General features: G+C 37.1%; 3 protein-coding genes across 3 annotated transcripts; 1 reads left to right on the top strand and 2 right to left on the bottom strand.

The window, feature by feature from the left end:
• The first annotated feature begins 2394 nt into the window (after positions 1–2394).
• Positions 2395–6281, top strand: LOC117929163 (cytochrome P450 90A1). Its single transcript, XM_034849391.1, has 8 exons — positions 2395–3142; positions 3347–3496; positions 3860–4111; positions 4962–5048; positions 5158–5236; positions 5326–5432; positions 5521–5660; positions 5756–6281. The coding sequence occupies exons 1-8, from the start codon at positions 2627–2629 to the stop codon at positions 5874–5876; spliced, it is 1452 nt and encodes a 483-aa protein (XP_034705282.1). The 5' UTR covers positions 2395–2626; the 3' UTR covers positions 5877–6281.
• An 804-nt stretch (positions 6282–7085) lies between these two features.
• Positions 7086–17895, bottom strand: LOC117928903 (nuclear pore complex protein NUP88). The gene is made up of 9 exons (XM_034849008.1): positions 17554–17895; positions 16017–16168; positions 12487–12609; positions 11554–11698; positions 11015–11076; positions 10493–10709; positions 8951–9871; positions 8075–8324; positions 7086–7736 (listed from the first exon to the last, which is right to left on the bottom strand). The coding sequence occupies exons 1-9, from the start codon at positions 17860–17862 to the stop codon at positions 7471–7473; spliced, it is 2445 nt and encodes an 814-aa protein (XP_034704899.1). The 5' UTR covers positions 17863–17895; the 3' UTR covers positions 7086–7470.
• Positions 17896–20817: 2922 nt separating this feature from the next.
• On the bottom strand, positions 20818–23883 carry LOC117927460. The gene is made up of 4 exons (XM_034846943.1): positions 23413–23883; positions 23052–23314; positions 21583–21726; positions 20818–21056 (listed from the first exon to the last, which is right to left on the bottom strand). The coding sequence occupies exons 1-3, from the start codon at positions 23687–23689 to the stop codon at positions 21661–21663; spliced, it is 606 nt and encodes a 201-aa protein (XP_034702834.1). The 5' UTR covers positions 23690–23883; the 3' UTR covers positions 20818–21056; positions 21583–21660.
• Between the last annotated feature and the right edge of the window lie 400 nt (positions 23884–24283).

Raw genomic sequence — 24283 nt, 5'->3', positions numbered from 1 at the left:
TGTAACAGGTACAACTTCATATTTATGCCACCATCTCTCCCCATTTGGCCTTTGTGGTCCATTTTCTTTTTCCAAATGGTAAAGATCATTAGCCAAATTCAAATTAGGAGATGGGAAGGAAAATGATAAGTTGGATTTAAGATTTTCAGCACATTTTCCTTGAAATGGTAACGCGTTTTTGTAAATTTTTTTGACAATTTAAAGAATTATATAAATTGAAAATGATTTTATTAAAATGGGTATTTAATATTTTCCAATTTATAAGAAAATGAATTGTGTCGGTGAGTGTATCATCATCCCTGTGGCCCTTAAGGCTTGAGGTCCTACACGTATTGGGGAGGCCCTTGTCTGTGAGGGGTCAAGAACCAATTCATTATGGCAATGAAAATGGTTGAGAGGGAGACCCTCAAACACCCAAATGAATATATGATTGGAATACTTGAAAAATACATGAAATGAAATGGGGGTAGGTCCAATTCCGTTAAAATGCAAAATCATTGAGACCCAATTGATAGGATGGATCCAAAAGGAAGCACAGCTGAGTGCCCACATGGAAGTGGATATGGCTAGGGCCAGGGGAAGAAGCAGAAGGGAAGGGGGTATTTTAGCTTTTTAATTGAGCAATTTGTATATGTGGGAATTACAAAATGGTTGAGATGTGAATCCTGTTCATCTCCATAGTGGAGGAATGGTGCCAAATAAATAGCACATTATGTGGGGAAGTTGAAATGGACCTTGAATATGATAGTACATTATGTGGACATCTACCTGTTCCTGGGCTGAAAACTGTCACCTCACACGTGGAGGGGAGATGCTGTGGGGACTCTCTTCTCTCTCTCTCTCTCTCTCTCTCTCTCTTATCATATGCCCTCTTCATATACAATCCCATTTGCATCCCCCACCTCCCTTTCCTATCACAAGCATAAAATTCATCTTCATTTTTAGCATTCTATTTGCTCAAAATTTTCACATTATGCTAGCTTAAAAGTGGTCTAGGTCAACCTAATATCAAAATTTTCACATTCGGTAGGATTTAAAAGTGGTCTAAGTCAAATGCCGACATTTTATTTATTTACTTTTTTTTTTTTCCTTATTATCGTCAATTATTGGATGTGATAATAAAAAGAATTATTTGTTATCAGATACTAACATATATGGTATTGCCAGGTTAAAAAGGTAGTATTACGAAAGGGAAGGCATATTGTCTAGCATTAATTGGTTAGGGTATCTTGGATTTGCATCATAATCTAATTAACTTAATTATTAAGCTATAAGCATAAGTAGAAAGCTCTATCATGAGGATGATACAATAATTTGGATTCCTACAATCAGGCATGCATCAATGCAGAAAAGAACATCATAATCAAACTTCCCAAGGATTGGTACAAAGTTGAGTGGTGTCCAAATCCCACAAATCATGCACATTCTAATGTGTCTCAGAACAACTAACCTACCTATAATCCTACAAACATAATCCTCCATCATAAACCCTTTTTCCCCAATGGAGGATAATAAGATTCTTCCATTAAAAAACATCCCAACAATTATTATTAAAAGAAGACAGTTTGATTTAACATTAATAATTGGGTTTAAGAATGTCTTTTAAGTGGCCTAAAGTTGAGTGAGGATATGAGCAAGTGATGGGATTCTCTCATTAAAAAAAGGGCCCTTCATTCTAATACTAAAAAAACAAGGGAAAAAAAATGGGAAAGGTGGGTGTTGTGGGGGTTGAACCATCCTGGGCTTCCATTATTCTAAGGGCTGTCAAGTGGGTAGAGGGCTAAATGTCCCTTATGGGGACCATGTGGATGAACATGGGATCATCCCCTTCTCCTCTTATATATATATATATATACATGTATATATAAATAAAAATAAAGAAATATTCGGACCCTATTATTGCCTTGTACTTCTCCTTCTGTTTTAGATTTTATTCAAATTTTTTTTATTAGAAGCTTCAATTGCCCATAAAACTTAGTTTTCTGTGATAATATAATTATCATTTGCGTTCATAATCAACCCCCACACCCCCCTCACCCCCCACCCCCCCTCCCTCCCAAAAAGCAAGGGTTTTGGGGATTTCCACGACTCCCATCTCAAAATAACCCGAATGTCCTTTCACACTTGGGCTCAGCTCAAGCGGGGCCACCCCTCTGGTACACTATGATAATGTCATGGCCTTATTTTTCACCCTGGTGGGGCCATTATGGGCTTTCCATCCAATGGCTCTGGTAACGTCATCTGGGTGTGGGATGGAAACACCTGAGCATATTCTCCATATGGTGGAAACTTGAAAATAGGAATAAAATTTGATTTAATCACACCTTATCTTTTTTTTTTTTCCTTTTTTTTTTCCCAGGAAAATCTAGAGAGAGAGAGAGTGAGTGTGTGTCAGAAATTCAGATACTGAAATATCCGGGCATTAATTTTCTTGACCTGTTCTTTTAGATTCGTAGCAGATACCCCTCGTGTGCTCCTCTTCAGTCCTCCATTAATGCCCTCTTCTTAAAAACACCCCTCCAATCCTCCATTAATGCCCTCTTCTTAAAAACACCCCTCCACACCTCCAAACCTCCAAACCTTTTACCCCTTCCTCTATATCTCAATCTCCAATCTTCTCTCCGCGATGGACTGGTCTCTGGTCGTTACCATCGGTGCGGCTCTCCTCGCCATCTTCTTCTTCTTCCTGCGCCTCACTCGCCCCAGGGGCCACCGCCTGCCTCCGGGAAACCTGGGGCTCCCCCTGGTGGGCGAGACTCTGCAGCTCATCTCCGCCTACAAGTCGGCCAACCCTGAACCCTTCATCGACGAGAGGGTGACTCGGTACGGGCCCTTGTTCACCACCCATGTGTTCGGCGAGCCCACGGTGTTCTCGGCGGACCCGGAGACAAATCGGTACATATTGCAGAACGAGGGGAAGCTGTTCGAGTGCAGCTACCCTGGCTCCATCTCCAACTTGCTTGGAAGGCATTCCCTGCTGTTAATGAAGGGTAATCTCCACAAAAAAATGCATTCCCTCACCATGAGTTTCGGTAATTCTTCCATCATCAAGGACCACTTGCTGCTCGACATCGACCGCTTGATCCGCTTCAACATGGACTCATGGACCAGCCGGATCTTACTTATGGAAGAGGCCAAGAAGGTATATACCTATTTCTATATTTTCTAAGTCCCCCATGGCTCTCAGTGGTCAACGTCAATGCAACAACATTCATATTCACATCTCTGATCTCTGCGTATATACGCTTTGCTGTTTTTTTTTTTTTTTTTTTAATAGTAATGATCGGTTTGATTGATAATACAGAGGTGGTTGGTGGGTGTTTTTGTGTAAAATATGTGTATGCAGATAACATTCGATTTGACAGTGAAGCAGCTGATGAGCTTTGATCCAGGGGAGTGGACTGAGTCTCTGAGAAAAGAATATGTGCTTGTGATTGAAGGCTTCTTCACCGTCCCTTTCCCTCTCTTCTCCGCCACCTACCGCAGAGCCATCCAAGTAAAACTTTCTCTTTCTCTTTCTCTTCTCCAAATTATCATTATTTTTCATACTTGTTTGCCTATTTCCGACATACTCAGTAAACGATGTGAAAAGGAAACTTAAAAAGATAGAGAGTTTTGATCACATTTTAGTCATTATAAAAGTCTGTTTTCAAATTACAATAAAATGTTTTTGTTTTTTGTTTTTTGTTTTTGCTTTTATTTCATTTCCCATTTTCTCTTTCCTTTTCGCTTCACTCGCTATTCATCCTTTACTTTTCCTATTTTCACTTCTATATTTGCCTCCATGTTATTTTATTTCATCATGCTAGATAAAGGAAATTGATTTTATTTTATTTTTCTCTTTCCTCTTTCCATGAAGGCAAGGACGAAGGTAGCAGAGGCACTGAACTTGGTAGTGAGGGAAAGGAGGAAAGCCAAGGAAGAAGGAGAAGAGGAGAAGAAGAACGACATGCTGGCCGCCCTCCTCGACAGCGGCGACAACTTCTCCGACGAGCAGATCGTGGATTTCATCCTGGCCCTGCTGGTGGCTGGCTACGAGACCACCTCCACCATCATGACCCTCGCCATCAAGTTCCTCACAGAGACCCCTCTCGCCTTGGCTCAGCTCAGGGTTAGCTTCTCAGCTTCCCTACTTCTCTTCTCCTCTTTGACCTCTTTTTCTTTTGCAGGAAGTTGGGTGGGCCACCGGTGACCACCCCTATCATGTTGCCTCCCTTGGAACCTTCTTCCTTATCTACATTCTCCACCATCCATATTCCACCCTTACTCCATTCCTGGCTTCCTCATCTTATAATTAAATTAAGGGTTATAATTATTATTATTATGGAGGTATAGTAGATAATGATACTTTGATAAAGGGAAATGAGGTGTACTTAGTATTTTTTTTGGTGGGGAAAGTACTGACGTAAAGTCAAAGTAGAGGCGACATTCGTGTAGTCGGACAAAATGATGCTTCCGAACTGCACGCCCTTCCTCTCTTCCATTTGTCAGTCTTTTTATTTCTCCTCTTTTGACTCCAATCAGGGCTTTTCTTTTAATAAATTTACCATGCTGCCATTCTTGATGCCAAACTGATGGTGGGGCTGCGATTAAGCCTGTGGCGGTGGTCCCCAGATGTGGTTCATTGGAACTCGTGTGATGCTGATTCCAAGGTCTCTATCGAACGGTGTAAAGCCTAGGGACTATGCTCTCTAGCCTGCACCCTAGCCGCTCTTTCTCCCTGCGCGTTGCCTGGGGGTTGTACCACATGGTTTAATGCTTCCGCCGTTGGATCTGCTTTTGACTTCTGTTGGAGTAGGGCCATCCGACGGTGCATGGGGTTTTACTGCTCCCATTTATTAAATACTTGTATAAATAATAAATCATATAATTTACAAATTATTAGAGCAAAAAATAGGAATATTAAACAAAAACCTCATGGGATTTATTGAAATTACTAATATTGATTTTGATTTTGGCAGGAGGAGCATGACGAGATTAGGGCAAGGATAAGCGACCCTAATGTTCTGGAATGGAGTGATTATAAATCCATGCCTTTCACTCAATGTGTGAGTACATTGAGTTTGTTCATTTTTATAATTCAGCATCATTTGTGAATGAGAGAGACTAGTCTGTTTTTTTTTATTTTTTATTTTTTATTATTATTATTCTTCTCAGGTTGTGAATGAGACTTTGAGAGTGGCAAACATTATAGGTGGGATTTTCAGGCGAGTAACCACTGACATCCATGTCAAAGGTAACCTCCAAAAAATACATTAATTAAAAAAATACAGAGGGGTACTTACGGAAATTAAACCATATTTATATTTGGGTCGACCCAAGCAGGTTACACAATTCCTAAGGGATGGAAGGTGTTTGCATCATTTCGAGCTGTACACCTGGACCATGAATACTTCAAGGATGCTCGTACTTTTAATCCGTGGAGATGGCAGGTTATTCTGTTGTTCCCTTTGCCTAGTATTAACCGAATATTCCTAAATCTTACAGAATTATTGATAACAAAAAATTCTAATGTTACAGAATAATTCTGGACCCACGGTTCCAGGGAGTGGTGTGAATGTGTTCACACCATTTGGAGGAGGGCCGCGCCTGTGCCCTGGCTATGAGCTTGCAAGGGTGGTGCTCTCGGTTTTCCTTCACCGCATGGTCACTCGATACAGGTAACCTATCAGCGCAACACAATGATTTAAAATTTGACTTGAAATTTCTCTGCAACTCAAATGTTTAAAGCTAATTTTGGTGATTTGAATTGCAGCTGGGCTCCTGCAGAGGAGGATAAGTTGGTGTTCTTTCCAACCACTAGGACTCAGAAGCGATACCCCATCAATGTGGAGAGGCGAAAAGTGTCATCCGCCGCAGAAAAAGGTGAGGGATGAGAGGGATAAAAAAGAGGGAGGAAACACAAATGGGAAGCAGAGAAGGTAGGAAAGATGTAGCTTCAATGTGGATGGAATAAACTCATTATAAATAAATAAGTTGAGAGCACATGGAATAATAATATATTGGTTTATTTATTCAAATGGGCATTGATTTGTGGTACGAATCATGTGAAAAGTAGCGCCCATCTTGCTCACAAAGGGTCTGCAGTGACACAATCATTCATTCCTTCTTAATGAAGTCTCAGGGTGAGAAAGATTATATGATTTTTCATCTTGTTAGGCTTACCAATAATCATGAATTTGCCCTTCATTCAATGTATTTCTTTGATGAGTCTGTAGACATCACCAGGCATGGCTTGTTACTTCAAATTTGAGCTCCGAATGATAATGCATTTGGTCGTATACTCATTACACGTGAACCTTGTAAATTTCATCCACGTTATGATTCTTTCTAGTAAAGCACATGATAAGCATGTCTTCCCTTTACAATCTGCCTCGATCGAAATGATCTTTTCGACTTGGGTTTTTTCCTCGAGCCCCTAAAATCGGCACTTTAATTAAGATCCGCAGGTTGTAGTTAAGTTAATGGAGCAAATGAGATCGTCGAGTGGATATGTTGGAGAGTTGGTGGAGGCTTGCTTGCAGGCAAGTGTATATTTTATTACTGTCAAGCCCCACAAGCTTAAAGCCAGAGGAGCATATTTTGAAGGGTTCAGAATTCAGCTAAAATCCTTGTGGGGTTTGCCCTAGAAGCCCAATGAGTTGCTTAAGAGAGTTTGCTTGAACATATGCCCCTGTCAATGAGTTGCTAAATGTGTTCAACAAGCAATTCTGGGAATCATGTTTGCAGCACTTGCAAATACGAAAGGCACATGAACAGGATAACATTCCTCATTTTCAGGGTAATATTAGCAATTCTTAAAAGTTTTCATGAACAAAGTTTTATTTAAAATCTCATGGAAAATACATTTTGACTTATTTTTCATGAAAATACTATACACTTAAAGTATAATGCAAAAGCTCTCTAAGTATTCTTCATATTTTCAATTGTTACTTACAACACTACACAAAAATAACTAAAAACTCTTAATTTAGAACAAATTTTTGAAAAACCATTTTCTGTCAGAAGTTTATCAAATGTGTTTTTTAAGTTAAAAAACTATTTTTAAGAATAATTTCCAAATGGAATTGTAACTTCTATAACAATAAAACCAAAAGAGAAGCCATCTCCTTCAAATTTGAGTTAGAACTCATCCTGAACAGTAAAGATACATTAAGGATTAAGAATTTAAATGTATGTTGCTCCTATCACCAACTAACCATCGGCTAACAACCATTCATGCCCGGTACTAAAATACAAATGTGATCAGAGGAACTACACTTCTGATTTCTAGAGTATTATCCACTTTGGAAACATACTGGTATACGTCCCCAAGCTATTGATATTTCCAGCTCCATCAATTTGTAGGAACTACAACGAAAATATTTCATGTGCGCTATTGGGGACAGTAAACCAACCAAAAAAACCTATAGAACAGGTATCTTGTTGCAGGTTCATAAATCAACTTCCAAACTGAAACAGTTAATACGTTTAATCACCTGTTCTTTCCTGGCTTTTTAATGCTGATTCGACAACCTTAACCCTTTTTGCATTTTCACTGTTGACGAGTGAAAGTTTTGCAATGGCAGATTTCAGCTGGGAGATTTGAGCATCTTCAACAAAATTCTTCCTTCCTGATATATGCCTTTGTTGGTTTGAGGTACTGCCTTTTGAAGATTGCACATATCTTCTCGACCTTGCATTTAAAGTTTCAATGGAAGACCGCAAAGCGTCCAACTCAACTCCTCTAAATCTGTCTGCAAAGTCACCAATAATAGGTTATCAGATGTCAACTCCTCTGAGCAGGTGAATATCACCAAGCTAAAGGAACAAATTGCCATCATAGTGACAACCTCAGTAAGATTTTCATGAAGAATTGAAAAATAGGGAAAGGGCAGCAGAAGTCATCTCTTCATTTCAAGTAATCTAAAATAGGTAAATGATTTATTCAAAATATCCGTGGCTACAAATGACTGAATTGTATGTGATATAAATGAGTTTCATAAACCCAATGAGAAAGGCGAGGAGTTTGCAGGAATTCTTAAAATTCGCAGAACTATAATAATAATAATAATGTGCAAGAAAGAGAACATACCGAGTTCAGACTTAAACTCGCGCTCTGCTCTAGACAATGGTTTCTTGTGAGCCCCAGGCAAGTTTCTTAGGCTTTGCAAGCGCTCTTCTAGAAAACCGTGCATCTGATTTGCATGATGGATCCTTTCCTCTAATGTTGGTTGTTTCTCCTCGACTTTCAAAAGTTTCTGTTGTGCTTCACCTAATCGAGCAAGCTGGTCATCAATGATTTTCTTCAGGTGAGGACCATGATGCTTGAGCTCAAAGTACACCTAGAAAAGCAGAGGGAAAAAAATCACAGGCTGTTTTGTAATCACTCTCAAAGTAACATCAGCATTGGAATATTGATCAGTCAACATTCTTGATGAGTTAGCTTTTCAAAGATATCAATGTAAACCCCTAAAACCCATTGCAAAATCTAGCCTGGTTGGCAAAAGAAATAAACGGTCATGTATTACTAAGAAAATGGAAAAGAAAACAAACTAACCCCAAGAATGTGATTGTGTAAAGATCATGCCTATCCAAAAAAAAAAGGAGGAAAGAAAGAATGAAAAGAAAAAGAATCATGGTGTTTCAATAACCATTCATAAGGTTTGCTCATGCATCAAAATTATCAGTTGTGCATTGCCAAGAATGGACAACCACAGAACAATCATTTTGCTAAAATAAAAAGCAAGCTGCTTGAATTGACGATTAGCAGCAGTTTCAAATTTATAAGACCTTCCATGGCTAGCAGCAGTTCTGAAACATTTTGCAAAATACTGTACTATATCAAAGAAATAAAAAAGATTGAAAAAGAACACGAGACAAGTTTCTCAATTTCAGAGCTATAGCAAAAAAAAATTAGGTTCAAATGAGTAAAAGGCTTATTGTGTATGAATTGGAGAGTAGGATCTACCTTATGTGCGTATTCCACATAATTTTCATGGAAAAGCTTGAAATACTGATGAAGAGTTGATCGACCTTCAATAGAATCAGCAGCAACAGAACGCAGATTTGGTGATGTCTGAGGAATAAAAACCACCTTAGGACCACTAAGGAGTTCTTTGCTTATAATATTTGGTGTATCTATCTGTTTTGGTTCTTCCAAGCTAATGTCTTTCTCTATATCAACATGAACAGGAATCAATAAATTCAAAGATTTCATTTCTAGCACGATACATTCTTGACTGGAGGTGACAGCCACAATCCATGAATATCCAAATGAATCTGATAATGCCACAAAACCACAAATAGGAGACGATGAGGAAGATTCGGCTTGGCATGTACTTAGAACAGGATGAACAGAGGGAGTTCTCATGGTCTCATTCTTGCCAGTAGCCTCACTTGTAAATGGGAGAAAATGCAGTACTATTGAATCAATCCCTCCATCATGAAGGGAATAAATTCTCTCTGGAATAAGGGGATCCACAAATAATGAAATAAGAGAACTGCTTTCCATGTTTCTTGGCAAAGCCAAATCAATAATAGCCAGTCTCAGCAATGGTGGCGGATGGCCCAACCAAAAAGTCTGATCAGGTGGCTGGTCAAGCTTCACAACAGAAAGCTCACATGGGATTGATTCACAAATCATAGCAAGACCAAGGATACGGTCAAGGGAATCAACACGAACACGGGGTGGGCTACCTACAATCCAGACTGGCTGAATCTCGTCAGCTAGAGCATCTATTTGCAATTGCCCACCACTCCAGGCTGTCACCAGAATTGAGTCTTTGCTGACCAAATTGTACAGAAAGCTTACCGCTCGACCCTCACATTCTGCAACCCTAACTGCCAAAAATTCTTCTTCCCCACCATTGCATACTTTACGTAGAGGGCCCTAGAAAATCACAAAAAAGATGTCTTGATTTCTTGGAGAAGTTGCAATTAACACTGAAATTTCAAGTGCATGCTTGACTAGCAGAAATAAACCAGTTAATGGAAACCTCATAACATTAAAAGGAAAAAAGAAAAGGAGAACAAGATCAAGTTTCTCAAGAACTTGAAATTGTCTCAATGTAGTTCATAATCCTATGAGAGATCCACTAGCCTTACAAGCTTCAATGTATGATTTATGGAATCATAATTCTGGAGGAAGCACAATCAGTATGAGTGGATTTGCAGGGAAGGAAAAAATTTTCAGCCTATGGAAGTCACAAGGAGTAGTGGATCACAATGAATCCAACTGAAACAAAAAGTGAGTATGAAATAAAAAATCAAAATAGTACAAGAGTGACAACCCACAAGTTTAAATGACTGTGGGAAAAGGAAGTCAAATAGAATCACAACCGTCAATCAGCAAAGTTCAAATTATTATGAATAGGAATATCACCAATTTAATGAAGCAATTTTGCATCATTATGTGATTTAATTCATCTTTACATAATAACTTCTCATTCAATTTAACATAGAGTTGATAAAAAGGCAACTGCAACATATAGGGGTAAAAGAAGATAAATACCTGCAATGAAAGTGATGCATCAAATAAAGCATAAGGGTGAGCTTTTAGCATAGATAAATTTCCCCCTTCCATTGCTTGGTGAGCTAGTTCAGGAAATGTTGCTTCCAACCAAGATATTGCCAGATTAGAATTACTAACAGCAGTTGAATTGGCTGATTTAAGCCCAAATGTGTGCGCATCATTATATATTTCTAATATTGATTCCCACTTGTAGACACTGTTGCAAAATAGAGCATTCACTTTTCAGTCAACATCCGATAATCATTAAATATCCAGAATCCCAAATTATTTGTCAAAAATTTCTAAGACACAAAATAGTGGGATGTCCATCAAATTATGCATCTATTTCATGTGCCTCACAACTACCTAACCATTCCTTATGGTCCTATTTTTAGGGATCTTGAGTTTCTCATAAGCTAAACTCCTCAATACTATGACGCCTACACATACTGCCTCTGCAAAAAGCTGCAAGCATCAACCTAAAATGGAAGAACAGAAATGAAAGTGCCATGGGAAAAGTACCTTCCAAAAGGAACAACTGGACAAAGGATGTAGATTGAACCATCACTGAATAAAATAAAAACCTGAAAATGACATAGAAATGTTGACTTAATAAAAGACAAACTGCAAGAAATTTAAAAACACATGCTAATCTTAGTACCTAATCCCAATGAATTGAGCAACATAATAAAGGCTGAACTGAACAAGCATCAGCATAAATAAAAAGGCATAATAAAATTTTTTTAGACAATGATGATGATGATGATGATACTGATTATGATGATGATGATATCTATCAATTAATAATTATAACAACAACCACAAGAACAATTATAACCAAGAGAATTGTTGAAATGAGTAGAGATATTTTTCCAGAAACCAAAACCAAACAAATATGAACATGGGTAACCATAATCGTGATAAAAGGAGCACCAGTGAACCAGTAGTCTTTATAATAGCTGATCTAAAAAGAACCCACACATTAAAGAGTAACTTAAAAGAGAATGGAAAGGAAAAGGAAAAGAAAAAGTAAGAGACATAACAAATTCAATTCAACTTACACTAAATCTGTCCCACAAATGGTCAGCCCCAAAAGAAAAATCAACAGGGCAGATTGATGAAGCATTTCGAGATTTACCAGGGTCCACAGGTTGTAAATAATATTCCTGCTCTGGCAGCCCAACATCTGAAGACAAATCAAAGATTCTACATGGAGAAGGTAACTTATTATTAGTTCCAGACACGCACAACGGTACCTTCCACAAATATAAGAAAATAATAAAACAAAATAATTATGAATTTGGTATGTATGAGCAAGCAACCCTAGAGAGAGAGAGAGCAATACTATAAATAAAAAAAGTGACTGAACAGTGTTCCCAACATGTTAGGATGACAAATTCATAATTGTACAAGTATAGCCACCTGCCAATAATATAAATTAGCCATACCATTGGAGATGTGACTAAATCTTGATTGGACAGTGAGTGATGACAGTTCCTTTAACACTATGTCACTATAAGTGACTTAGAAGTAAAACAATTCAAGCATGATATCTAACTTTTCAAATTAGAAAAGTTTCAGGAACAGCTCTTCTGGCCAGAATCTGGTCAAAACCCATTATGAACTTTTAACAGAAGGGATTTTGGACCTAATGCACAGGTTTTGATATATTTTAAAATTTTCTACATCATTCACTTAGAATAATTCAAGTGGATGGCAATTATGGCATTTTTTTTGGCTTTATTGATCAAATTTTTACATTTATATTTGGTTCTAAAAAACAATAGTGCCTTTTTCTTAACTTACAAATAGTTCTCCTTTGAGTATCCATGAACTTCAGCATATAACCACCATTCTTTCAAATATTTTATTCTTGATAATGTGGATTAAGATATCCACACAATACATATTCTTATTTCATTGGTCAACATGCATGCCCTTACATCATGTTATTGTGGCACTGCCCAAATAATTCTGATAAAAGATTATAATACCTGAAAACTGAATCAGAAGAAAGGATTCCCAGATGAGTGTCACTGGAAGGGTGCCATGAAACTTGTAATGTGCGGATGACATTGTTGCTGTTGAAATAAATTTGTGAACCAATTGAAACAGTCCTGTAAATAAATTACCAACAAAGTTGCACCGTAAGAATTTCCCAACAGGGTAAAGCCAATAATTAAGATAATACTATGAGAGTGTTCATGTACTCAAATAATGCATAGTATCAATTTGTGCATTATAATAGAAAACATTACAAGATGATTCTATTATGTAGGTATTTAACATAACAGAGAAAGAACCAAGTATGGTAAAAATTTCAAACTCATAAAAATGAAGAATCCAAGGACCATAGCATAAAACATTAAAAGAAGATTCTATTGTGTGGGTCTTTGATATATCAAACAAAAGTACCAAAACATGGAAAATATCAGGAACGTGGGAAAAAATGCAAGTACCCATATTCAAGCTTAGCAAAATAATAGAACAAGTGCAACCACCATACCTAATCAGAGCAAAATAACAGAACAGCTTACATGAACTGAAGGCAATCAAATTTAACAAGAAAATCAGACAGCACCTGGATAGGGCAATGACCTATTTTGCGATTAATAATCAAGACCTCTAAGGATCATACAGACATTTCCATAAGAAGATTATAGTTATAGTTCAAACAGCTGGAAACATTTCCTATTTTTCCATTCTGAACCAAAACAAGCCATTTTATCAGTCTAAAGACAGAAACCATATATTCACCAAAAAGTAAAGCCCTTAGACAATATGATTTTTTGAACTGCAGTGCAAGCTCTATGCAAGGCCATGATATGGTAATCCCCAGGAAGAACATGTAAGGGGTGTGACAAAAAACTGTGACAATACAAAAACTAGCTGTTAAAATCATGCACTACCTTATTAGTGCATAATCACATCAATCAGATTATTTAATAATTGAATTCAAGAAAACACAGTTGCTAAAATGTTTAAGATATCCAGTTTGCCAGAAGTCCAGAGATTGGATTTTACTGTCAGTGGAATTGCCAACCAATCGTAGGATCATCCAGATCAATGAGGGTTCCTATAATTATATATTCGTCATGGTATAGCCTAGTATAGATCATGATAAAAATGCATATCAATCGCCATAACAGGCAATTATGGAGCCTCTTGAGAGAGAGTTGGATTTTGGAAGAGAGAAAGAGGAACTAAATTAGTATAACAAACAATGATTTTTTTTTTTTTAATGAATTTTATGGTTTTCTTATTACTTATTTTACATGATTTTCTCAGTGTTGTTCGTATATTTTAAGATTTTATTTATTTTTTTAATTTACAGCTCATACCTTGCTCTGCCTTGAGGCTTACACTTTGCCTCATTTGAGTAGAACGCTTCAAACCGCCTTTAGCCTTTTAAAACACTGACAAGAGTTATCTATTTTTTTCCACTAACAAAGAAAGACTGCTCACATTCACTACAGTTTAGCAAAAATTTCTGTCACAATTGTGAAAATCAATCTACCTACATATAGCTCAGACATGATTGTTGAAGTGATTTCTTGAAAGGCAGATATACCTGCAGGTTTTGATAAGTGTGCATCTCTTTTTCTTTTTTCTTTTTTTTGATGGGCAAAAGCACAGAAAAAGTATAATTAAAAAGAAGGGGGCACCTAACGGCCAACCCAAAGCATACATAAAGTATATAATAGGCGCCAAAAAACAACAGACAAAAGAGAGGGAAATAAAAAAAAAACCGGCCCTCATCTAGAGCCCAACCAATAAAAAAAAATGATTAAAGAATTAGGCCCTTCAACTATACACGGCTTAGCCCAAGACCAAAAGTTACTAACAAAAGAAAATTTCAAGAGGAGTTTTTCTCAGTATACTTTCCAAGACCAAATTTTTTTAGCTTGATTATTTATTAGAACAAAGGAGGCCTTATGGTAATTACCAAAGCATACTCTTTTCTATTCCATAATCAACAAGAAAAGACTAAAAAAGCCCCCAAAACAATTATCTTCCTATAATTGGGAAGTGCTGGAAGTGCAAAAAGGATAATTACAGAGGACACCATGTCCCAAATAAGCCATTACCACTCTAACTAGCTACCATTACCAAATCAATGTTCTTTGGAGTTACCCCCAATCCAACACATGTTAGACACAAGTAAAATGCACAGCTTATTGAGAAATGCTCCATCTTAACTATAAATATTCATCTATAGACATGAATTTTATCATTTTTTATTATTATTATTTTTTGTGTGTGTGTGATGATACTATTGTTTTTTGTGAGGCTTTGCAAGATCAGATGATTTCATTTAAGTTGGTTACTCATGTGGTTTGAAATCACCATGAGATTGGAAATAAGCTTAGAGAAGAGTGAATTGATTCCAATAGGAAGGGTGGACAATGTGGAGGAATTGGCCCCTAAAATTGGTTGCAAGGAGGAAGCCAAAGATGAGTAAGGGGTTAGGCTATGCAAAGCTATCAAGAAGGATTAAGATATCTTTAAAAGTAGAGCCTCATTTTCTGTGGGTGATGAGAGAAGGGTTTTTTTTTAAAAAGGATAAATGGCGTGAAGATGAACCTCTATTTGAATCCTTTCCCTCTTTATATGCATTAGCTATATCGAACGAGGCATATGTGGAGGATTTATGGGACCAAACAAGTGAAAGGGACTAGAATCCTTGTGTCTCTAGACACTTGAATAATTAGGAGTTGGATAACATAGAACTTTTCTTTTCTAGACTATAAGGAAAGGTTGGGATTGGGGAAAGAGAGGATATAATGGTTTGGATGGATTCAAGGAATGGAACCATCAAAGTTCTATATTCTGTCTTGAATCCAAAGAGATCAATTCCTTTCCTGGTAGGAGTAATTTGGAATTCACAGGTCCCATTCAAAGCAAGTTTTTTTGCTTGGGAGACAAGTTAGAGAAAAGTTTTAACTTTAAATCAACTTCAGATGAAAGGATGGTTGTTGGTAAACAAATGCTTTCTTTGTAAAGTCAAGGAAGAATCCATCAATCACATCCTCCTTGACTGTGCCAAGGCAAAGGGTTTCATGACAATTATTGTTTTCTTTATTTGGTGTAGCTTGAGTGATATCTTCTACAGGCAGATAGACTCTCTTAGGATGACATCACTCATTTGTGGAAAAAAAAAATGAGAAATGCATGGAAAGTTGCTTTGTTATGCATTTTTTGGGCAATGTGAAGGGAAAAGAATCAAAGGTTGTTTGAAAATGATGAGCCCTCTGACCGAATTCTGTAAAGCAGTTTTCTTAGCAATCTTCTTTTGTGGGTTAAGTTATACATAGATGAAGATTCAATTTTTTTAATTGATTTTATAGATTGGTTGGGTTCTCACTAAGGAAGGACAAAGTTTTTTGTGTTCCCTCTTTTTTGGATGTGCTTGATGGTACCCACTGTACAGGACCTGTGTGCTATTTCTTCTGGCATTTTTTACAATATACTCAATTTTTATTAAAAAAAAAATGAAAAAAAATATATATAATTCTGCCCATACCTGCAAATGATGGTATTATCTGTTGTAGAAGTACGCCCATAGAGGTACATTATACAAAGACCATCTGATCCAGCAAGGAGTAATGCTGATCCATTTCTATTGATGGAGATTCTATCAACCACAAAGTTGAGCTGCACATCTGCTTGTAGTACCTATTAAATTATCAGCATTAGCGAATATGCACTTAAAGCCAAATACGATAAACCATCGATATTACTACACAAACAATAAATAAATTCAAAAGATATCAACACCAATCTATAAAATATTCTTTAATAATATAATCTTTTCTTCCTCTTGAAAAGATTCTATCTATGATGAGGCAACCTAATGCCTCCCGCTAAGATTTCCTTACTTCTACTATCATTTTTTAGTATACTATTTAAGACACAAAACACACCATCATATTTATCCCCTTGAATCCCACTTATACCTTGGTGAAAAATACATAAACATGGGTCCACACATAAGCAAGCAAAGTTGATTTGCATATTCTTGAATCTTTACTCTTTTGCAAAACTGATTACCAAAAATTGATATAGTTCTAATTGTTGGCTTAAAACATTATTATGAAAATCTTACCATCCACTCAAGATCCAGTTTAAAAATAAATTAAAATAAAATAAAGAGAAGAATGACAAAGCTTAATAGCACTCCGAAAAAGAAGTTTAATAGTACTCAGGTCATCTCAACAAAGACGAACCCTGCCTTTACAAGTATTTGAAGAAGGGTACATGAATCCTATTTTATAATATATATTATCTCAAGACAAAATTACTTAAAGAAAATAGGTATCAAGAAGACATCCTCTTTGTTATTATGATTAACACCCATATGCTTCCGAAAGGAAAAACCTGATTGAAATTCTGAACACACCCTCCTATTTGGTTCTTCATGAGCAACTAGGCCTCATGTCTGTTAGCAAAACCAATTCAGAGATTTAGCACATAAGCTTTAGCATTATTTCTTAACAAATATTACAGAATCCAAAAATGAGGCCGGCCACCTGATAAAGAACCCTGCAAAGATTTCTTGAGTAAAATTTGTGGAACAAATTCAGGTACCAACATGCGAGCTCATTTTAATGCGATTCTCTTATTAACTTTAGTAACTAAATTTAAACATGTTTTGAAGATTTTTACACGGTGCATACTTGAAATTGCATACGTAAAATCACTGGGAAAAAGGCTCAAAGGTACAAGGACACCTTTAGATTCTTCTGCGAACTCCTAGGTCATTCAGCATTCCTCGCTGCTTTTTGCCCACAGCCTCGTCCTTACTGCCCCTTGACTAAACTATCCTACTCCTTATTAACACAGCCACTGTTTTTTACAACACATAATTCCACAATCCTAGCTCAAGAAAGCATTCATTTTCTTCCGGTTCTTGCTACTCATCCATCTCAACATCCTCGGTTTAACTAAGCTCACAATTTCATTTTCTTTCCTTTTCCTAGAATTTCTAACCAAACAAACGCATTTGGAAAAAGAAGGAAAGTTCCAATCAAAGAAAAGACAGAAACAAAGATAGAAGAAACCTTAGAAGGCGAATCTGCGAGAACCGAGGTTGGGTCGGGTTCTCCCAGGCGAATGGAGATCCGATGAAGGCATTTCTTTACGGAATCCCAGAAGTAGAGGCGTGAGGCTCCGTCCCAGGCCATGAGATTTCTGGCCGTCCGGTGAGCGGATGGATGACCGGTGCTCGCGGCAGTGGCGGTGGCGGTAGCGGTGGTGAAGATGGGGTGGTTCTGAAGAGGAATCCATTGGACTTCTTCCTTGGGCGTCGCCGGAGACGGAGCTCGCGGCTGTTGCTCCTCCTTTTCCGGCACATCGAAATTGTATCTCATGTTGAGCTTCCCTAGTGCCGTTTCTCCCCGCTCTGGAGGGCGGTACAAAACCAAATGACAAGCAATGGAACGACGTCGTTTTAGTTCATCTTTACTTTTCTCTTGCCAACTACGAAACGACGGCGTTTGCAACTGATTGAGACTCCCAATTGGCCCTTGGGCCCTTTTTATTTAGTGATTCCAGTGATTGGGGATCTATTCTCAAACTTCGGTTTAGACCCTCTTGGGCTTATTGGGCTCGACCCTTTCACGGGCTAGCCTTAGCTAGGTCCAAGCCCACGAAATGAGGTGGTTTTTTTAAAGCAATTCTAGAAAGTTCCATCAATTATAACCGCAATGTGACTATCACTTAAGCTAGGTGTGGCACTAGGCTCCACCCTAGATCAGGACTCAGTTCGTCCCCCAACTCCACCTTTGGGTTAACCTATCTTTAAGATGAAAATTACAGATATTAACATTTGAACAACCCTTGGCCATGGACTTAGATTCAACCCATGTCCAAAAATTCAGTTAGTAGGCCTGGCTGGAGTTGGCCAACGGGTTGGGCCCGAATTCGGCTGGTAGATGAACAAGCATTTTTCTACTACAACTTCTATCATTTTTTACGACACCCAATGAATTTCAATAAATTTTGCCTTGAACAAATCGGAATCACTTTTTATTTTATTTAACCATGACTCACTATGTATAAAACAATACAATAAGAGTGACGATGATACATGTATCACGATCCTTTGATGAAGATCACCTCGATTAGATTGGAACTTGGTGGAGGATACATTATTTTGATACAGAGAGTTGACATACATGGGAGTCACCATCAAGAAAGAACGTGTGGTAGCAAGTAGAATGATTTTTATAGTATATTTTCAGATGTCCATTCATATGAGAAAAGTGAGAGCAGACCTGATTGGGCATTAATCTCCAGTTTTTAAAAGAATATTTCCCTTTCAGGCCTACAACTGCAGATTTCTTCCTCAAAGTAGGTAGGTATAGATACCCGTCTTCATTTTGGTAAGAGGCTGTCTTCCTTCAAACTTGCATTCAGTCCCACCACTTCTGCTGCCTGTGTTATGTGGGGAAATTCCAAGAAAAGATGATATTATATCTTCCATGGGTCCGAACCCAATTTAAGAATTGGTCAAAATTACCGGATTTAAGAATTGGTCAGAGTTAAGGGTCATGTATTTCAGTCATAAGAGCTGACCCAAATGATAGTGACTTAGAAAATCAGACTATTGTGACAGTTTGATTGGTTACAAGAATAGTGAAGAAGACTAATTCATATTTGTGACGCTTTGAAGAGTTCCAACTCTGACCTACCCTTGTGCATTACTTCAAGCAGTGACTTTGATGGGTATTAGTCCAGGAGCTGCTAAAGTAGTCGTTGCTAACTTACACTTGGGCATTGGTTTTGGGTCAATGAAGGTGTATGATGAACGTGGTATAGAGTTAGCCCTAAGAATCTTCTCGGTCAATGATATTCAGCTTCGGAAATTATTTTAAAGCCACTTTCTTCCTACCTTCAATTGTCCCTACATTTGGTAGTCGTAGGGCTTGCCCTTGTTAATATATATATATATATATAACTTTTGACCATGTATAATTATGCCAGTAAGTATTATTAAATTTATTTTTTATAGTTTAGTACCCTTTTAATTTCCATCAATTTGAAAAGTACATTTTTACCTATCTTCATTGTTCCTCACAAAAAAAGAAAAAAAAAAAGTTAACATGTTTTATCAAAAACTCAAGTGGTATTTTTTTTTTGAACTTCATGTTGAAACCAACTTATTTTTAAATTTCAAATTATTTGTTTTTTCACTTTTTGTTAACTTATTACTTATTTTTAAAATTTTTTGTTGAAATAGAAAAAGTTCAAATATTTGATTTTTTTAATGTTAAAAATAATTTATTGATTTTTCTTTACTTCTTGCTATTTAATAAAAATAAAATATTATAAAAAATTATTTAATATTAAACATTATTTAGTTTTAAGTTTTATCTAGAATTAAGTAGAAAAAACAAACACTACCTCACACTATCATATTTATCAATAAGCTTCTACTTGATTAATGATTAAAGTCTTAATTCATTTACTAGTTTTAAAATGATTTAGAGTTTGTTTGATAATAATTTTATAAAACGTTTTTAATTTTACTAACACTTGAAAACAATTCTTTAGATAAAATTTTTAAAATATTAGAAATATTACAAACACATTTTATAATCACTCTCAAAAGGATTTTTGAAATAAAGAATTTTAAGAAACTCTTGAAAAAGGGAAAATATACGGAATAGCTAATCAAGAAGCTCTTGACTCGTATGGAGAAGGAAAATGTGTGTAGTAGCAAATCAATAGCTCTTGACTAGTGAGGTTAATGGTATTATCCTGAAACCGAAGAAAATATTATTCAAGATTAAACTAGTATTGCTTTAATAAAGCACTAATTGTTTTATGTATCCAAATTGATTTCCATAATGCTTATGAGCAAAAATAGATGTAGATTGGTTGTTGGGTCATGTGGAATCCTTGCATGCTTGCAACCATCGAAACATCCACCTCTGTTGATATGCACATTCTCTTGGCTTTTTGGGAAAGACTTCTATATTAGAAGAATTAAACACAATATGCTTCCACTATGGGTTAGATAAATAACAATACTAGTGACAAGCATCTACTCGAAAGATGTGGGCAGAAGTCAAGCAAACAGCGTCATCATGTGCACAAGGACTATGGCATGAAGTGCAATACTGCATCAGCCAGCACACCTAGAGAAATAATTGAACCAGAAGAAAAAAGGCTGTTTATCTTGAAGTAGAAAGAAAATTTTCAAACCCCTAAAAAGCATATATATGTCAGTTCCATGGACATTTTTTCAAGCTTATTCAAAGGAGTTTTCGTCATTTCTCTGCAGCTTTTTTCATGGCAGAATGATTTGGTTTTGACAAGGATTTTCATTGGAGCTGTAATAGCTGAAAAAGCTCATAAGAATGCCTTTGGCCATTCTTTGGCTGTTCTTTTGACTCATTTACCTTTTTCCATATATATGTAAAATCATGTACATTCTATAGATATAACCAAAATCATAGCCTCTATGATGAGACACAACTACTAGTTTACAATTTGTATTGGCTTCTTAGCAGCTATTCCTCTCGTCACCAGGCTTCTGATTTCCCTTGGAATGAACCATCTACATTGAGGTAAAAAAAAAACCAGTCATATGAGTTAGTTTCTCGATTTGAGTAATAAAAAACAAAACAATGCATAACATGTATCAATCGGTACGCTTTTACGACTATAAAATGCATGTATATAATAAAGAGAAGTTCACTACATATATGGTGTTAAAAACTTCATTTTCCTGACCAATGTAGTTATCACAATTATCCTATATGGGCACAACTTGTTTATTATAACGAATAAGATTATAGGCCCAACAAATAAAATCTCAGATCGGGTTAGGAGAAAAGATGACATTTACACAAAAGAAACTTGTAACGACATGCTCTTTTATCATAGAGATATTATTCATTTTGGGTTTAAGGTGCTCTCACGGTTTTAAAATCTATATATATAAAACTATTTTCCTCCTATAAATGGTTAAAAAGCAGAACCCAAGAAAATGAATAAAAGGACATCAAGATCCATGGCGAGCACATGGGTGATGATGCAAACAGGAACACAAGGAAACAAAAGCACAGTGTCATGAAAGTTACCTGAAACCGGAGCCAGATGGGTGACGAAGAGGGTCAGGCTAAAAGAATATAAATTAATGGTTTTGTTCATTCTGATTATCACTTCACTCTCTCTTCTTGTAGAATCTTTTGGTAGCGAGGGAACCCCTTTTTGTAAGCTGATACCTGCGCCAACATGCCAAACCACATGATTATTAAATTCAGGCCAAACCCCCAATGTTTTTTATGATCCAATAAACATAGGTTCAGAGCTTTAGACATGGAAGCATGGGCAGCCATACGTATGTGATTCAATCTTACGCGTATAAGGCTAAACATTACGTGTTGCCTGTCGGTAGGCTTCTGGCGGGTCATGCCAAAATTGAATGTTTCGGGGGAAAATGTGTGATCATGTCTCCACCTTGGTTCAGCACAGGTGGGTGATGTTCAAAACTTGGTGGATCCCACAAAAAAAATCCACGAGCCTCTTCATCAACATTTTTAAATTTAGGAATATAAAAATTTTAAGAAACTTGTTTTTCCCAGTTAGAAAATTATTTTTATTTTTAAAAATAAAAAATTATTTTCAAAAACAGATTTCAAATATGTGCTCAAATACCCGACTACAAATAGTGCTACACCCAAAGTAGATCATTGATCCGACTGGAGTACATGATCGAACGTGAGTACTTGGAGATGGTAGGCCTCAGTCCACTCACAAATTCATGGTACTAAAATCTAATCAATCAGAATCCAAATTCAGATTCGTTTTGATGAGATTTCTAAATGGGATGGTGACAAAAATGAAAATGTGGTTATAGTTGAAAATTAATATAGACAACAATATAATATCAAGCCGCCCATCACTATGTGAGGCTCTCCTTTGTAGATTCCCTGAATATAGACTCTGTTTTTTTTTCTTCTTTTTTTTTCCTTTGTATTTTAGTGGGTGCTGTGAGAATTAAAATGTGATTACTAAGGTCAAATAAAGAAATGAAAGATCAAATCTCATGTGATTGTGGCACTTCACTAGAGGAAGATTAGAAACAGAGCGTGCTGAGTATTTTTATTAATAAAAAAATTATTTTTTATATTTGAGTTACCAACAACTATTTCTTTCCTATATATGTAAAATTATTAAAATTTCAAACTTATGCACCCAAACACTATTTTTCCCTGTTTGAATTTTATTATGGCAGCTTTTTTAGTTCTTCTATACAGTTGAAAGAATAGACTAATGGACTATCGCGGTTGTTTCCTAAGCCTTAGTTGATACGGCAATGGGGCAATGGGACCCACAATTAACGGTTTGATTTCCTATATGAATCGTTGTGCACCATCATCCAGTGGTCCCATCCGTACCTGATTATTCAGATTATCGTGATATTTTAATTGCATCTCTCCCAGGTCCCACCTAATAAATGACTAATATACCCCTCCCCAACTTTCTAATTTTCGAATTCTAACACGGAGAAATGAAAGAAACAAAGAGAGTGGGAAAAGGATCTTACAGCTTCGATATCAATCTTGTAAACGAGAAGCTTTCTTCTTTCTCTACAACTGATCCTATAAGCCACAAATATATGGGCCACGGCCAACACCACCGAGCATATGAACAGAGCCGCTTCAATGGCACCTTGATCAGTGCTCGACCCACTGAAAACATACGAGGCTTTCAGCGAAACGAACACCAAAGATGAGACGCTGCACATTGTTGTAATCCCCAGGTACGGCCCTCTCGAAAGGCGAGGCCCATCGCAGAAACTGTACACACCTGCAACATGGCAAAAAAGGGGGGGAAAAATCAGTCCAAGACGCAGCGTTTTGGGTGCACCCAGAAGACCCACCAACTGTTCGATCGGAAACACTTACATAGAATCACAGCTGAGCGGACAATGGAGGTGAGGGGCACATCTATGATCGAATACCGGAAATCGTAGTTGCTGAGATTGGAGTAGAGGGTCTCGAGGGAAAGGGACGAAGGGGAGAGAGAGGCGGAGATGAGAGCACAAGGGAGGAGAGTATCGGCGATCACCACTAGAACAGGGGCGGAGAAGAGAAGAAATGAAACCACCATGGTGATCAGAAAAAACAGAGTCTTGAATCCTCTGAGAACCCTTCTGGACTTGTCTTCTTTAGAGAACCCCATGATTTCCCTCAATTTTCTGGGCTGCGAGAAAGTATGGGAAAGCTGAGAAGATCAAGGAAAAACCTTAAAAGGAGAAGTAGACAGAAATAGGGAAAATAAAGGAAGTTGCAGGCTAAGGTTCGAAGATTTGACCACAATGGCACAATCCTGCCTGACGAAGACTTCGAACTTTACACGCGGGTGGTTACCGGTCAAACACAGCCTTCTCTCTCTCTAGATTAACGGCAATACCTAAACGGCAATTAATAAAAGAGGGGTTCCTCCTGTGTTACGCGTACACCTTTGCAAACCGTGTGCTTCTCTTTTCTGATTGCGATCCAATGGTGGGGACTTCGTGTTTGGACGTGGGGGCCACTTTGGTATCTTTATTTTCTAGACTATTTCTCTGGATTCGTGCTAGTTCGGTGAAACTGTCCGAAATACGATCATGTGATCACATGCAGCTTGTGGTGGCTGCGAATCTTATTTGTTTATTTTTTTATTTTTTATTTTCTTATTTAAGAAAAAAATATTGATAATTAGGGATTAGTTCTGTGGGAGTTTAATCTGGAAGACAGTTAGGGACTTACACATCACTCAATTATGAGCCTATTA

Source organism: Vitis riparia, chromosome 13, assembly GCF_004353265.1.
Source record: "Vitis riparia cultivar Riparia Gloire de Montpellier isolate 1030 chromosome 13, EGFV_Vit.rip_1.0, whole genome shotgun sequence".
NCBI lineage: Eukaryota > Viridiplantae > Streptophyta > Magnoliopsida > Vitales > Vitaceae > Vitis > Vitis riparia.
The sequence above is the reverse complement of the archived record's forward strand: the minus strand, read 5'-3'. Positions and strand labels throughout refer to the sequence as shown.